The sequence below is a fragment of the Lichenostomus cassidix genome, unplaced genomic scaffold (assembly GCF_008360975.1).
Source record: "Lichenostomus cassidix isolate B80296 unplaced genomic scaffold, HeHo_3.0 HiC_scaffold_46, whole genome shotgun sequence".
Lineage (NCBI taxonomy): Eukaryota > Metazoa > Chordata > Aves > Passeriformes > Meliphagidae > Lichenostomus > Lichenostomus cassidix.
This window is the reverse complement of record NW_028147597.1, coordinates 2,185,161-2,200,653: the sequence shown is the minus strand read 5'-3', so window position 1 is coordinate 2,200,653 and position 15,493 is coordinate 2,185,161. Positions and strand designations below refer to the sequence as shown.

Sequence of the window (15,493 nt, the reverse complement as noted above, 5' to 3'; positions counted from 1 at the left end):
TTCTCCTGAGGAGCAGTTTCTCTCCCAGCCCAGCAGGGCTGAGGGTGCTGCCTGCAGGTACCTGAGAGGAGGGAAGCAGACAGAAGCTCAAAGCAACTGGAAGGACAATTCTGAGCTTATTCATGGAGAAATCTTCACAGCTTCTGACACAGTAAGTCTCTGGCTGCAGGGATCTTCTAAAGCTGACACATGACAGCACTGATCTGACTGTAAGGATGGCTCTGCTGGTGTTTCTGGTTTGGGGGAGGATGTGCTGCAGAGCGGGGCTGCCCTGGGCACCGTCAGAGGGACAGGGCAGGACAGCTCCTGCTGCCAGGGATGGCTGCAGGCTGGGAAGCTGGGGGTGCAGCCAGGGGTGCCCAGGGCTGTCCTGCAGAGCAGCTCCTGCAGCCCTGAGGGCTCTTTGCCAGGGCAGGGGATCTGCCAGCTGCCCTGAGCAGCAGAGCTCTTGTGTCCCCAGGCAGCCAGCACAGCCCTCAGCCCGGGGGCTCGGGGCCCTCAGTCCCCTCCTGGGCCGGCAGAGCAGCACCAGAGATGAAGGGCATCTCTCCTGCCATTGCCCATTCCCTGCTGACCAGGGCCTGAGGGCGACTGTCCTGCACTGCTGCTGCCTGCGAGGGGCTGTGCAGGGCTGGGCAGGGAAAGGCTTTTCCTCAGGGCTCGGCTGTCTCTCTCCTTGCCTTGCTCAGCTGCTCCTGGCATTGCTGACAGGCTCTCTGGCAATGGCAGTTGCAGCTGCAGGGTCAGGCGCAGCCCTTGGGGCTCCTCCTGTGCAGGGTGAGCACAGCAATGAGGTGTCCCAGCTCCCTCTGCCCTGGGCAGCTCTGTGCAGGGCAGGCTGGCAGGCTGGCAATGAAATGACTCTCCTCAAGCAGTTCCATGGCCAGGACCCTTGGTGTGTCCTCGGGGTGTCCATCCAAGCTGGGAGCTGCCTTCCAGGGGACACTGGGGGACAGGAGTGTCCTTGGCCAGGAGTGGGGCTGATAGTCTGAGAAAGGCTGAGCCATTTGGCTCTGCTGTGAGTCCCTCTGCTCTCAGCTGTGTCAGGGTGATTTTCAGGGGAACACAGTGACTGCCCTTGATCTCAGAAAGGGCAGCTGGGAACAGATGGAGCAGCAGAGCAGCTCCCCTCACCCTCCACTGAGTTACAGCCAATCCTCTTGCCTCGCACAGTTCTCTCTCTTCTCCCTGAGCACAGCAGGAAATCCTCTCAAAGTGCCTTTGGCTGTCACTGTTCCTTAGCCCTGGGACAGGAGATGCTGCCAAGCTCCTCTGTCTTAGGGGCAGTTTGGTCTGATGAAGTCCAACCCAGGACTGGTCCCTGTCCCCCATTGCCATGACCACTGCTGCAGAGCAGAGCTGACTCCTCGGTGTCCATGGGCAGAGCCACTGCTTGTCATAGCAACAGGGCCAGATCCCAGCAGAGCTCCAGGCATGGGGCTGGAGGAAGAGCTCTGAGAAAAGGAAAATTGGGTGACACAGAGTGGGAGGGGCAGGGCTGGGAGCAAGGGCTTGGACATTGCCCAGGATAGTCTTCTCTGACTTGTCACTGTCTTTTCCCCATGAACAGGTCCCCATGGCCAGAGACAGAAAATGTCCAACAGCAGCTCCATCAGCCACTTCCTCCTCCTGCCATTCGCAGACACACGGCAGCTGCAGCTCCTGCACTTCTGCCTCTTCCTGGGCATCTCCCTGGCTGCCCTCCTGGCCAACAGCCTCATCATCAGCGCTGTAGCCTGGAACCACCGCCTGCACACCCCCATGTTCTTCTTCCTGCTCAACCTGGCCCTCACTGACCTGGGCTCCATCTGCACCACTGTCCCCAAAGCCATGCACAATTCCCTCTGGGACACCAGGGACATCTCCTACTCAGGATGTGCGGTGCAGCTCTTTTTCTTTCTCTTCATGATGTCAGCAGAGTATTTCCTCCTCACAGTCATGAGCTATGACCGCTATGTGTCCATCTGCAAACCCCTGCACTATGGGACCCTCCTGGGCAGCAGAGCTTGTGCCCACATGGCAGCAGCTGCCTGGGCCTGTGGCTTTCTCAATGCTCTGCTGCACACAGCCAATACATTTTCCCTGCCCCTGTGCCATGGCAATGCCCTGGGCCAGTTCTTCTGTGAAATCCCACACATCCTCAAGCTCTCCTGCTCACAATCCTACCTCAGGGAACTTGGGTTACTTCTGGCTTCCAGTTTTCCATTTTTAGGATGTTTCATTTTCATAGTTTTCTCCTATGTGCAGATCTTCAGGGCTGTGCTGAGGATCCCCTCCGAGCAGGGACGGTGCAAAGCCTTTTCCACATGCCTCCCTCACCTGGCTGTGGTCTCCCTGTTTACCAGCACTGGCTTTTTTTCCTACCTGAAGCCCTCCTCCATCTCATCCCCATCCCTGGATCTGGCAGTGTCAGTTCTGTACTCAGTGGTTCCTCCAGTACTGAACCCTCTCATCTACAGCCTGAGGAACCAGGAGCTCAAGGCTGCAGTGTGGAGACTGATGACTGGACAATTTCAGAGACATTAAACTGTTTGCCAATTTCTGAAAATCACTTATTATATGAGTCATCTTTGATAGTTTCTGTTGGTGTGGTTGTGGGCGGTTTTTCCTATGTTTTAGTTTTTTAACATTCACAAATAAAAGTCGTTGTGCCATTTCTAATTTTTTTTCTATATACTTTTGTGGTCTCCACATACTGAGTCAATGAGGAGCTGTGCTCTTTATGGCTCTTAACAAACTAAATGATCTCCCAGCCAAGTTTTCACCAGAGATCTCCCTTTGTTGCCTTCTGTGGAGCTGCAGCAGCAATGTCTGGGGTGCTGCTCCCGTGCCACTGCCCCGCTGCCCTGCTGGCCCTCGTGTTGCTGTAGGGCCTGAGTGCTCTCGGGGTCGCTGCCAGTGCTGGGGGTGGCAGTGCCGGGGCTGCAGCAGGGACAGGCCATGGGCACTGCTGGGGCTCAGCTGACGCCTCAGGGCAGGGCCTGGGGGCTCGAGGCTCCTTGCCCAGGCTCTCTCCAGAACACGCCCAGGCCAATGCTGAGCAGAGAAAACCCCCGTGAGCAGCTGCAGGGTGGCCGTGGGCAGGCTGGGGGCAAACAGCATGGCTGGGGCTCTGCAAGGTCCCTGGGGGAGCCGGGAAGGAGCAGCAGAGCAGGGGCTGATCCATCCCCACTGCGCTGGACAGCCCAGGGCAGCGTCCCAGAGCGTCCTCATGGAGCTGCCAACAACATCCCCCCTTGGCAGCCCTGGCCTCTCCCCCAGCTCCCAGAGCTGCTTGATCCTTCCAGGCAGAGACACGGCAGCACTGGCTCAGGAGCCCTGTTTGCATTGCACACAGCAGGCGTGAGCACCCCATGCTGTTGGTGTGGGGAGATGAACCCAAGTGAGCACAAACACCATCAGCCCTGGGGGCCAGCAAGGGCTGGGGATGGGAGGGAAACCACTCAGCTTTGTTGTGACCTCTGAAGTCAGCCAGAAAGTTTGTTCCCATGACCTGTGAGTTTCCTGTCCCACTGCAGATGTTGTTTCTGAGAGCCAGGGCTGCCTGGCAGCCACCCCCAAACAGCCCTGAGCATTTCCTTTGCTTCACCTTTGCTTTCATTCCTCTTTCCTCATCCACATTTCTTCCCCTTGCCCATCCCTGTCCCCTCCCCTGCGAACAGTCCATCCCTGTTTGCCCTTTCCTCTCTGGCCCCACTCCCCATTTCAGTTACTGACTTGGCACCATGGGAACATCCCTTGGTGAGCAGGATCATCCTACAAGTGCTTCATGAATTGTCTGCAGGGTCCTGCAGTGCCTCGTGCTGTTCCCTTGCCAGAGGCAGCACAGGCCAGGGGGTACATCTGGACTGCTGTGTGTGGCTGTGAGGCTCCCTGTTGTGGGGCAGTGAGGGGGAGCTGGAGAGGCTCTGCAGGACTGACAGGATGGGCTTTGGGGCCTGTGGGGAGAAGCTGAGGGCCATGGGCTGCTGGACCTTCTGAAGAGGAGGCCCAGGGCTCATCCTGCAACTGCTTCAAGGGTGCTTTCAGAGAATTACAGAATCAGCGAGGGTGGAAAAGACCTTTGAGATCATCAAGTCCAACCTGTGACCTAACAGCACCTTGTCTGCCCTGAGCCTCCTCTTCTCCCGGATAAACAACCCCAACTCCAAACTCAGCCACTCCTCACAGCACTCGTGTTCCAGACCCTTCCCCAGCCTTGTTGCTCTTCTCTGGACACACTCCAGCCCCTCAATGTTCTTCCTAAACTGGGGGCCCAGAACTGGACACAGCACTCGAGGTGAGGCCTCACCAGTGCCGAGTACAGGGGAAGAATCACTGCCCTGCTCCTGCTGGCCACACCATTCCTGATCCAGGCCAGCTGCCATTGGCCTCCTTGGCCACCTGGGCACACTGCTGGCTCATGTCCAGCCTGCTGTCCATCAGTGCTCCCAGTTCCCTTTCTGCCTGGCCACTGTCCAGCCACTCTGTCCCCAGCCTGTAGCACTGCAGGGGTTGTTGTGGCCAAAGTGCAGGACCTGGCACTTGGTCTTGTTAAATCTCACATTGCTGGTTTTGGCCCCTGGATCCAGCCTGTCCAGGTCCCTCTGCAGAGCTCTCTTGCCCTCCAGCAGATTCATACTTGCAGCCAACCTGCTGTCAGCATGGTTCCATGAGGCTCTAGAGTGTCACAATGGTCTCCAGGTTTCCATGGGGCTCCAGAATGTCACAAAGGCCCCTTGGTTCCCTGAGGTCTCACAGTGCAGCAATGGTCTCATTGGTTCCATAAGGCCAAAATGGCCAATTGGTCCCATGGGGCACCACGGTGTCAAAATTGTTTCCTTCATTCCATGAGTCCCCACAGTGTAGCAATGACCCTTTGGTTTTATGAGGTCCTGCAGTGTCACAGTGATCTCCATGGTTCCACGAGGCCCCACAGAGTAACATTTACCCCTCTGTTCCATGGAGCCCTCAAATGTCACAATGGCCCCATCTTTACATGAGGTCCCACAGTGTCACCATTGACTCCTTTTGTCCAGAAGGTCACACAGTGTTACAATGATCTTGATTCCATGAGGCCCCAGAGTACCACAATGGACTCCTTGGTTGCACAGTGTTACAATGGACCCATGGTTACACAAGATCCTGCTGTGTCACAACAGTCTTCTTGATTCCATGTGGCCCCACAGTGTCACAAGTGTCCCCTTAGTTTCACAATGCTTTGCTGTGTCACAGTGGCCTCTGAGGTACATGAGGCCCCACAGGATCATAATGGCCCATTGGTTCCCTGAGGCACCACAGTGTCACAATTTTTCCCCATGTTCCAGGAGTCCCTGCAGTATAACAATGTCCCCTTGGTTATGTAAGGCCTGGCTGTGTCAGAATTAGCTCTTTGGTTCCGTTTAGCCTCACAGTCTCACAATGGCCCCTTGACTCTATGGTGCCATGCAGTGTCACTATGGTTCTCTTAATTTCACGAGGCCCTGTTAAGATCCAGTTATTAAGGTTCTTTGGAAATACCTCTGCCTGACTTAAGGTGCAAACAAGACCTTATTCCAGTCAATAGTATGGGTTTTATTTCATTGTAAATATGAGAGAGAGAGAGGAAGAGAGAGAAAAGGAAAAGTAGGAAGAGAGGTGGGGGGGACAGAAAGAGGGTGACAGAGACAGAATAAAGAAAATATCACCATCTGTGGATCCCAACAATGTTGCATTGATCCTCTCCAGCTGGTCTTCTTGCTGGTGATGGTCCCCCCAAAAGCACAGAATGCCATGGGTTAATATACACTCAGGCCAAGGGCAATGTCCAGGCATGTCCCCCCAGGGGAGGGGACAGTCTCTAGCAGCAGACTCTGCTTGCATCACCTGCACTCCTGTGGTGCAAGGCCTAGCATTTGGGGGTCTTTGATGGATTGTGACTTCTCCTCAGCTCCTCTCATGTGAAAGTCCTGTGGATGTGGTCTGTGGGGTTGGGGGTTCCACAGCTGGGCAGTTTGTGTGACAGAGGATGGATAGGTGTTCATGGGTGACCAGAGGTTACACCACACACCCCAAACCTCCTCCTCCCCTCCTCAGCTGGAGGGGCAGTCTGTGCAAACCTGTGAGCTGTGCTCTCCTCCACCCCAAACTCAGCCAGGGATGATTCTCAGTACAGCTGGTGGGTTTGGCCTTTGTGGATGCATTCCTTTCCCTCAGCCTGAGATGAATGAACAATAGGTTTCCCTTCATCTAATCTCAGCAGTTTGACTCTCAGTCCAAAGTCCTAGTCAGGTATCTTCAGGGAGGCTTCTTTGATTGTAGCTTCCTTATACAGTTTTTGTTATAATGAGCAAAACTTTATAACAATGTTTGAGGCATGAACTATTTTAGCCTCTGACAGACATCCAGTCACTATTAATAATGTAAAATTTAGAAGTATAATACAAATAACTAATACTAATATATAATAACAACAACACAAAATAATCCCACAAATCCCAATACACAGCATCACACCAAAATGACAAACCTCATTTTTCTTCACTGTCACAAGGCTCATGAAAACAAACCCTGTTAACTTTCTCCCCCTCACCTCATCCCCAGCAGATAAACGAGGCAGTTTTCACTGTTTAATATAAGTTACCATTGATGGTGGAGGGAAGAATGAGGAGACACCACCAATTTCCATGTCAAACCCAGCAGGTCAACTCCAAAGAAGAGAGAATAAAACAGGATTGGGGCAGGGGCTGGTCAGATGTTGCTCTAAAGGGCCCCATAACCATCACCAAGCAAACAGGAGGGGAAGATAAACCCCTAAAATCCAGTATGTGTGTTCAGGGACTCAGCTGTGAGGAACTGGACACACACAGAGGCAGCTGGAACAGTTCTTTCCTCAGGCTGAGCTTTCCAGCCAGGGCACTGAAGTCAATCAAGTGCTTTCCCAGAGGATTCCATGGTTGCCAACCACCCTTCAGAATGTGGCTCACAGGAGAACAGATCCTTTTTCAGATCAGGAGAGCAGCAAAAGTGACAAGAGATGCCCAATTCAGAGCTCTGCTCAAAAACCTGAAAAATAAAAATCAGTAGAACTCTGAAGCCCAGCTGTGGGCCCTGGAATCTCAGATCCAAGGGAAAACTGGAAAGGCTTTTTGCAAGGATTGACATGGTGTTGTCCATGCAACATTTCCCTCCCTCCCATGGCCTCTTCCCTCAGAGTCCCCAGCAGCAGCAGCTGGAGCAGCACATGGAAGCTGCAGATGGAACTGCTGCCCACCCAGCCTGAGCTGCACAAGGATCCTGCTGACAGGAACCCCAATATTCCCTCCCAGGGGCTCTGCAAACACTTCCCACCTGTTCTGTCTGCTCCAGGTAGACACTACAGGGAAAATCCTGTCTCTCCTTTGGGGCAAGGCCAGGAGCCCAAAATCACACTCAAAATGCTGGATTCTGGCCCATTTCTGCATCTGGAGAGTTGGGGGTGCAGCATTATCCAGAGAAACTTCCTGTGCTTCACACTCCACCTTGCAAACGCAGCCCTTGGACAGTGGGTTTATAAGGACCATAAGTCACAAACCAAAGAGAATTACATTTAAACCATGACACTTCATTCTCTGTGGTAGATTCATCTATTCTATGCCATGAAACACATCTTCAGTTAGGCTGCAATTAATGGGTCTGAAGCCTGAAGTAACAAAACCAAACAAAAGAAACCCAAGTTACCTTTCAAAGGTTGATGAAGCCATAATAAATATGTTTTTTTTCTTCAAAAATAAATGTGTTTTTCTCTTCAAAACATTTTTCAGGTATACATGACATGTACAGAACAAGATGTAGTGGATTGGCACTGGCTGGATGCCAGGCACCCATCAAAGCCTCTCTCTCACTCCCCTCTGCAGCTGCACAGGGGAGAGGAAATAGAACGAGGGGTTCAGGAGTTGAGATAAGGACAGGGAGAGATCCCTCATCAAATATGGTCATGGGAAAAACAGGCTCAAATTAGAGATATTAATTGAATTATTGCTGACAAAATCAGAGCAGGAAAAGTAAAATAAAACCTTAGAAGTGTCTTCCCCCCACCTCTCCCTCCTGCCCAGCTCTATCTCCTCCCCCAGCAGAGCAGAGAGACAGGAATGGTCAGTTCTGGTCAGTTCATCATCTGAGATTTCTCCCACTGCTCAGGGAGAGGAGTTGTTCCCCTGCTGCACTGTGGGGTTCCTCCCACGGGAGAGTTCTCCAGGAACTTCTCCAATGTGAGTTCATCTCACCAGCAGCAGCTCCCTGTGAACTGCTGCAATGTGAGTCCATGCCACGGGCAACAGTCCCCCAAAGCTGCTGCAGCGTGGGTCACTCTCCTACGGGGTCAGTCCTTCAAGGACAGGCTGCTCCAGCTGGGCAGCAGAGCCCCTCTCTGCAGGGGTCACAGCCTCCTCCCAGGCATCCCCCTGCTCCGGCCTGGGCTCCTCCTCCATGGGCTGCAGGTGGATCTCTGCATCCCCATGGATCTCCAGGAGCTGCAGGTGGATCTCTGCATCCCCATGGATCTCCAGGAGCTGCAGGTGGATCTCTGCATCCCCATGGATCTCCAGGGGCTGCAGGGGCACAGCTGCTTCACCATGGTCTTCACCAAGGGCTGCAGAGGAATCCCAGTTCCAGTGCCTGGAGCAGCTCCTCCCCTCCTCCTTCACTGACCTTGGTGTCTGCAGAGCTGTTCTCCTCACATGTTCTCACTCCTCTCTTCTCTGGTCGCAATTACAACTGTGCAACAACTTCTTGGTTATTTCTTTCTCCTTAAATCTGTTACCACAGAGGCATTACCACCATTTATAATTGCCCAGCCTTGGCCAGTGTCATGTCCACCTTTGGAGCCACCAGGGATTGGCTCTGCCCTACATGGTGGAAGGTTCCAGCAGCTTCTCACAGAAGCCACCTCTGTGGCCACCCTGCCACCAAAAAACCAGGCCATGGTACCAAGGGGCTGTTGTGACACTGGGGGCTGCATGGATCCAAGGGGCAACAGTGACATTGCAAAGCTTCATGGAACCAAGGGGCCATTGTGACACTGCAGGTCCCCACTGAATCGTGGAGTCCATTAAGATACTACAAGACCTCATAGAATCACTGAGACCATTGTGACACTGCAGAGTGTGTTGGTTTTGCTTAGCCCAGAAGATCAGCAAGGTATCTTTAGCATCTAGGGGAAATTTAAACCCTTAAAGGCTGTTGTGGTAGGTCTGAAGAAGTGGCTGAAGGGTTGGGAGCAAATGCACCCCTGTGTTCATGAGTCGGTTTTGCTTAGCCCAATTTTATCTAGTGGGTGGGATAGCACATAGATGGCTCCTGTGTGTTCTGTGGGAATGTTCTGGAAGCTTTCACCGTGTCCAGTAGAACCAATCTGATGGCTCTGAAGATGATGGACATGCTGCTGGCCAAGGCTGGGCCAGTTAGAGATGTCAGTTATGCCTCTGTGAAAACATATTCAAGAGGAAATCAAAACAATGTGAGCACACACTTCTTTTTAGCCAGAGAAGGAGGGGGAGATGAGAATATGTGAGGGGAAAACAACATGGAGACACCAAGGTCAGTGGAGAAGGTGGGGGAGGAGGTGCTCCAGGCACTGGAGCTGACAATCTTCTGCCGGCCGTGGTGAAGACCATGGGGGGAGCAGGTTGTCCCCCTGCAGCCCATGGAGTCCATAGGGAATGCAGAGATCCACCCACAGCCTGTGGGGAGGTGCCCATGCCAGAGCGGGTGGATGCCTGGAGGAGGCTGTGATCCAGTGGGAGTCCCAGTGGAGAGAGAGGCTTTGCTCCCGAGATGGAACAGCCTGGCCTCGGAGGGCTGCACCCTGTGGAGGAGGGAGCCACGCTGCAGCAGTTTTGGGAGGACTGTCTGCCCGTGGGAGGAGCTCATGTTGCAGCAGGTTCAGGTGAGCTGCTGCTTGTGGAGGAGTTCACAGAAAACTACCTCCTGTGGGAGGAACCCCATGGCTACACAGAGGAAAAAACTTCTCCCCCTGAGCAGTGGAAGAAGATCTCAGTGATGAACTGACCAAACCCCCATACTCTGTCCCCCTGTGCTGCTGGTGGGGAGGAGGGAGGGGGTGAGCAGAGAAACAGTGTATTTGAGGGTTTTTTTTTACTTCTCATTGTCTTCCCTCTGACTCTGTTAGCAATAAATTTCACTTTGTAACTTTAAGAGGAGCCTGTTCTGTCCTTGGTGCATCTCCCAGTCCTTATCTCAACTCATGAGCCCTGTGTGTATTAACTTTTTTTTCCTGTCCTCTACCCAGCTGTGGCAGGGGAGAGTGAGTGAGTAGATGTCATGGGTGCCTGGCATTTGGCCAGGGTCAAACCACAACACATGTCCACTTTCCATGTCCACTTTCCATGTCCCCATTAAATTTTTCCCATGTTCCCCATGTCCCCCATGTGTCCCTTGTCATCCATCCCACATCCCCCAAGTCCCCACTCCATGTCCAACATTTCATCTCCCCCATCCCCCAAGTCACCCATGTCCCTCATCCCATTCCCCCATTCCATGTCCCCCACATCCCCCATGTTCCCCATTCCCTGTGCCTGTCCTGTGGTCCCCATTCCATGTCCCATCTCCTTCCCCCATGTCCCCATTCCATGTCCCATCTCCCACGTGCCCCTTGTCTGCCATTCCATGCCCCCATCCCACATCTCCCCTTCCATGTCTGTTCCCCTGTGTCCCTCTTCTTCCACATCCCACATCCTCCATCCCCCACCCCCCATATCCCCCTGTCCCAATTCCATGTTTCCCATCCCAGATCCCCCATATCCCCCATCCCCTGTCCTCAGTTCCATGTCCCATCTCATTTGTCCCACACCCCCCATGTCCCTCCCCACAACCCCCATCCCACAGCCCCCATGTCCCCCATTCCATGTTCCCCATTCCATATTCCATCCCCCATCCCCATATCCCAGCCCCTGTCCCTATGGTGTCACCGTGACATCACAGAGGTCCCCTTGAGGTCACAGTGCCACCACTGGTATCACCAGTGGTGTCACAGAGTGTCCTGGGGACACAGTGGGAGCCAGTCTGGTGGTGGGACATCCCAGACTCCACATCCCGATTCCACATCCCAATCCCAAATCCCGAGGGAGTGCAGAATGAGCTTCTGTCCTCCCACCACCAGGAGGACCAAGGTCAATCTCTGGGGTTGGACAGAGGTGGCCTTAGCCACCACCCCTGAAGGTACTGGCACCCCCTGGACCCCTGTGAATGTCGGGATCTGTCAGGATCCTGACTCAGTTTCCCTCAATTCCCAGAGCGGAAGGAAATTTGGGATGCAGTGGCTGACTTTGTCCTGGACCAGCTCCTGCCGCAGAGAAAGGTCACCTTGGACTTGCCCCCATGTCCCCTCCCGGGGGTCAAGGCCACCTCTGGCTCATCCCAAAATCCCAAAATTCTGCTTCAAGGGGGTGCAGATCCCAAAATCCCAAAATTCCACTTGCAGGGGCTGCAGATCCCCAAACCCCAAAAGCTGCAGTTGCAGGGGGTGCGGATCCCGACCCTCGGTACCCTGGCTGTGGTGCCCTGGCAGGCACGGGTTGGGGACATGGAGGTGACAACGCGGAGGCCGATTTTTTGCCCAGCCAGGAATTTGGTCCAGGGGCACAATTTGGTGGATGACCGGGAATTCCTGCCTGGTGAGAGGGGAGGATTTTGGGATGGACATGGCTGGAGGGGGAGGGTTGAGGAATGGGGTGGGAAATGGAGAGTTTGAGGTTGAAAGATGTGAGGAGAAACCAAAAAATCATGAGGAAATCTGAAATAAAACATGAGGAGACCCCAAAAGGACCTGCTGAGAAAGCAAAAAATACATTACAAGATCAAAAAAACAAAAACCACAGCAAGACCCCAAAAACCCATGAGGAGACCCCAAAACTCACAAGGACACCTCATGAAACCGGAAGAAGACCCCCAAACACCCTGAGAAGACTCAAAAAAATGTGAGAGGAGCTCAAAACCCATGAGAAGACCCCATAAAAGCATGAGAAAATCCCATAAAATCACAAGGAGCCTCCCAAAACCCCCAAGAAGACCCCAAAAACCACAACAAGACCCCATAAAACCTTGAAAAACTCCAAAAACCCCATGAGAAAACCCCAAACCCCCTTGAAGACACCCCAACCGCCATTTTGCATGTCCTCCCAGGGAACCTGGATCCCCTCCAGACATTTGCAGTGGCAACAGTGCTGGGGCTGCCCCGGCGCAGGGTGGAGGGTGCCCTCCAGGCCACCATGTCCCTCCTGTCGCGGTGCTTGGGGTCAGGTGAGGATGTGGCCCTGACCCTGAGGGACATCAGAGTCCTGCTGGTGGAGCGGCGCAAGGTCCGGATGAGGTTCTACCACAGCTTTTTGGAGGCAGTGACTGGGAAGAAGAACCTGCAGAAGGGAGTGTTCAAGGTGAGGGGCTTGAGGGGATGGGGGGAGGGGAGTGGGGTGGTCCTTCAAAATTCCCTCATCCATGGGGAGAAGGTCCCACCATCTTCGGGGTCCTCAAGTCTCTTGGCCATGTTGAGGAAATTCCACCATTTTTGCAATGCTTCACCACCTCCTCATCCACATGGAGAAAGTCCCAACATCCTTGAGGTCCTCTTTGGGCTTCTGAAGCGCTGAGTTCCTCATCCATGGGGAGAAGATCCCACCATCTTTGGACTCGTTTGATGTTGGGTTCCTCATCCAAATCGAGGGGGTCCCATCATCTTTGGGGTCCTCAAGTCCCTTGGTCGTGTTGAGGAGATTCCACCATCTTTGGGCTCCTCCAACATTCCCTCATCCATGTTAAGGAGGTCTCACCATCTTTGGGGTCCTCTTTGGGCTCCTCCAACATTCGGTTCCTCATCTTTGGGGTCTTCCATCGCTGTGGCCCTCATCCATGGTAGGAAACTCCAGCTATCTTGGGGCTCCTCCAATGCTGAGTTCCTCATCCATGATGATCCCACCATCTCTGGGGCCTTCTAATGCTGAGTTCCTCATCCCCATGGAGAAGGTCCAATCCATGGAGAAGGTCCCATCCCTGCTCTCCTCCGCTGCAGATCCCAGAGCTCCTGGACATGGTGGTGCCCCGGGAGGTCCCTGTGGCTGCCCTGACCTCGTCTGGCTCTGTCATCATCTTCCCCGAGTGTGTCTGGGGTGATCCTGGGGCTCTGGGAATGGGGGGACACCAGGGTGGGACCAGAACAGGGTCTGACCCAACCCGCTCCAGGATTCCATGGATTTAGGGGGCTGGAATTCTGCACTGGGTGGGTCTGGGGGATGGTGGATTTTGGGAAAATATGGGGGATTTGGGGAAAATGGGGGATTTGGAGAAGATATGGTAGATTTGGGAGAAAACAGGGGATTGGGGGAAAATGTAGTGGGTTTGGGCAAATGGGGTTAATTTGGGGAAACAAGGAATTTGTGGCAAATAAGATGGATTTGGGAAAATCATGGTGGGTTTGGGGCAAAAAAAACCAACCGAGTAGATTTGGGGGAAGAACTTGGTGGATTTAGGGAAAATGGTGGATTTAGGGAAAAACAGTATATTAAGGAAAATGTGTTGAATTTAGAGAAGAACAAGGTGGATTTGGGGAAAATATGAGGGATTTGGGGATAAGGGGGAATTTGGGAAAAACATGGTGGCTTTGGGGAAAAAACCAAGTTGATTTTGGGGGAAATGGTGGATTTGGGAAAAATGGGGTGGATTTGGGGAAAACTATGGTGGATTTCTGAGAAGTGGGGTAGATAAAGGAAAAAACAACATGGATTTGGGGAAATGTGGTAGATTTTGGAGAAACTATGGTGGACTTGGGAAAAAAACAATGTGGATTAAGGAAAATGTGGTGAATTGAGAGGGAAATATCTTGGATTTGGGGAAAACCATGGTGATTCCAGGGTGATTCTGGGGTGATCCTGGAGTTCCCTCCCCAGGTTCCAGAGGGAAATGGTCCAGGCACCACTTCCAAGGGTGCTGCTGCTCCAGAGCCTCCAGAACCTCCCCAAGGAGATCCCACAGCCCAGGCAGGAATTGGAGCCACAGATCAGGAAAGATGGGAAAGGCAGGAAAATTGGGAGAGATGGAAAAGGTAAAATTTTAAAAGATGGGGGAAAATGCAAAGAAATGGGGGAAATGAAGAAAAAGGGGAAAACAGGAATTAATTCTGATAATAAAGTAAAGGAATCGGGGGAAAGGAAAGAAATAGGGGGAAATCAAGAAAAATTATAATGGCAATTTTTTAGGATAATAAAATAAAAAAATTGGGGAAAATAAAGGAAAGGGAGAAAAATAGCAAAAAAAAAAAGGAAAACGGAAATTAATTGGGTTAATAAAGAAAAGAAGTGGAGGGAAAGGAAAGAAATTGTGGAAAATCAAAGAAAAGTGGGAAAACAGCAAAGAATGAAGAAAACGGGAAATTCTGGCAATAATAAAGCCAAGAAATGGGAAAAAGGAAAGAAATTGGGGAAAAATCAAGGAGCAATGAAAACAGAAAAAAATGGAGGAAAGGGCAAAGGGGGAATGAGAGTGAAAGGATAAAGAAATGAGGGAAAAAGCAAAGGAATGGGTAAAAAGTGGGAAAGAAATGGTGGAAAGCAAAGGGAAAGAGCAGAGAAACGTGTGGGAAAAGGGGAAGAAGTGTGGAAATAAAGGGAAGAAATGTGGAAATAAAGGGAAGAAATGTGGAAATAAAGGGAAGAAATGGGACAAGTGATGTCACCTCCAACATGGAGTCTCTTTCCTGGTTCCAGAGGCACTTTCTGGAATATCGGGAGCAGAGGAACAACCTGAGGAAGAGACTCTGGAAAACCAGAAAACTCAGGGGAAGAAGCAGAAAGAGAGGAAGTCAGAAATGGTGCTGGGGAAGAAGTCTGGAAAGTCAGAAACCGAATTGGGGAAAAAGAAGTTGGAAACTGAATTGGGGAGAAAGGAAAAGTTGGGAAAATCAGAAACCGAATTGGGGAGAAAGGGAAATTTGGGAAAATCAGAAACTGAATTGGGGAAAAAGAAGTTGGAAACAGAATTGGGAAGGAAGGAGAAATCGGGAATGTCAGAAACTGCATTGGGGAAAAAAGAGAAGTCAGAAAAGTCAGTATCCAAAAGGATGAAGGAAAAGCCGGAAAAGTCAGAAAAGTTGGAAACCAAGGGAAGAAAGAAGAAGTCAGAAAAGTCCCCAGACAGGTAAGGCCAAAGGCTTGGGGACAATCCAGTGTCACCTAGCTCAGGATGACCTTTCCCACTGGATCCTTCCAGGGATCATCTTGAGATTCCAAAGGCCAGACAGCACCAGGGCTGCTCTCGGCGCCAGCGCTGGACACGCACAGCCAAAACTCCGTGTGCTGGAGGAGGAAGAGGAGAAGGAGATGGGGAAGAGGTGAAGAAGAAGGAGAAATCCAAGCTGATCAGTCCTCAGGATCCCTGGATCTTCCAAACACCAGTGATCGCCGTGCTGTCAGCATCCAGCTCTGACTCCAGCATTCCCGAGGATCCTGATCCCGAGGAGCCCCCGCCCAGCCCTGTGAGGCCAAAGACA

General features: G+C 52.3%; 1 protein-coding gene across 1 annotated transcript; it reads left to right on the top strand.

The window, feature by feature from the left end:
- The first annotated feature begins 43 nt into the window (after positions 1-43).
- On the top strand, positions 44-2,526 carry LOC146421947 (olfactory receptor 14A16-like). Its single transcript, XM_085046954.1, has 2 exons — positions 44-151; positions 1,571-2,526. Exon 2 carries the CDS (start codon positions 1,594-1,596, stop codon positions 2,524-2,526), a length of 933 nt encoding a protein of 310 aa, XP_084903080.1. The 5' UTR covers positions 44-151; positions 1,571-1,593.
- Positions 2,527-15,493: the final 12,967 nt, after the last annotated feature.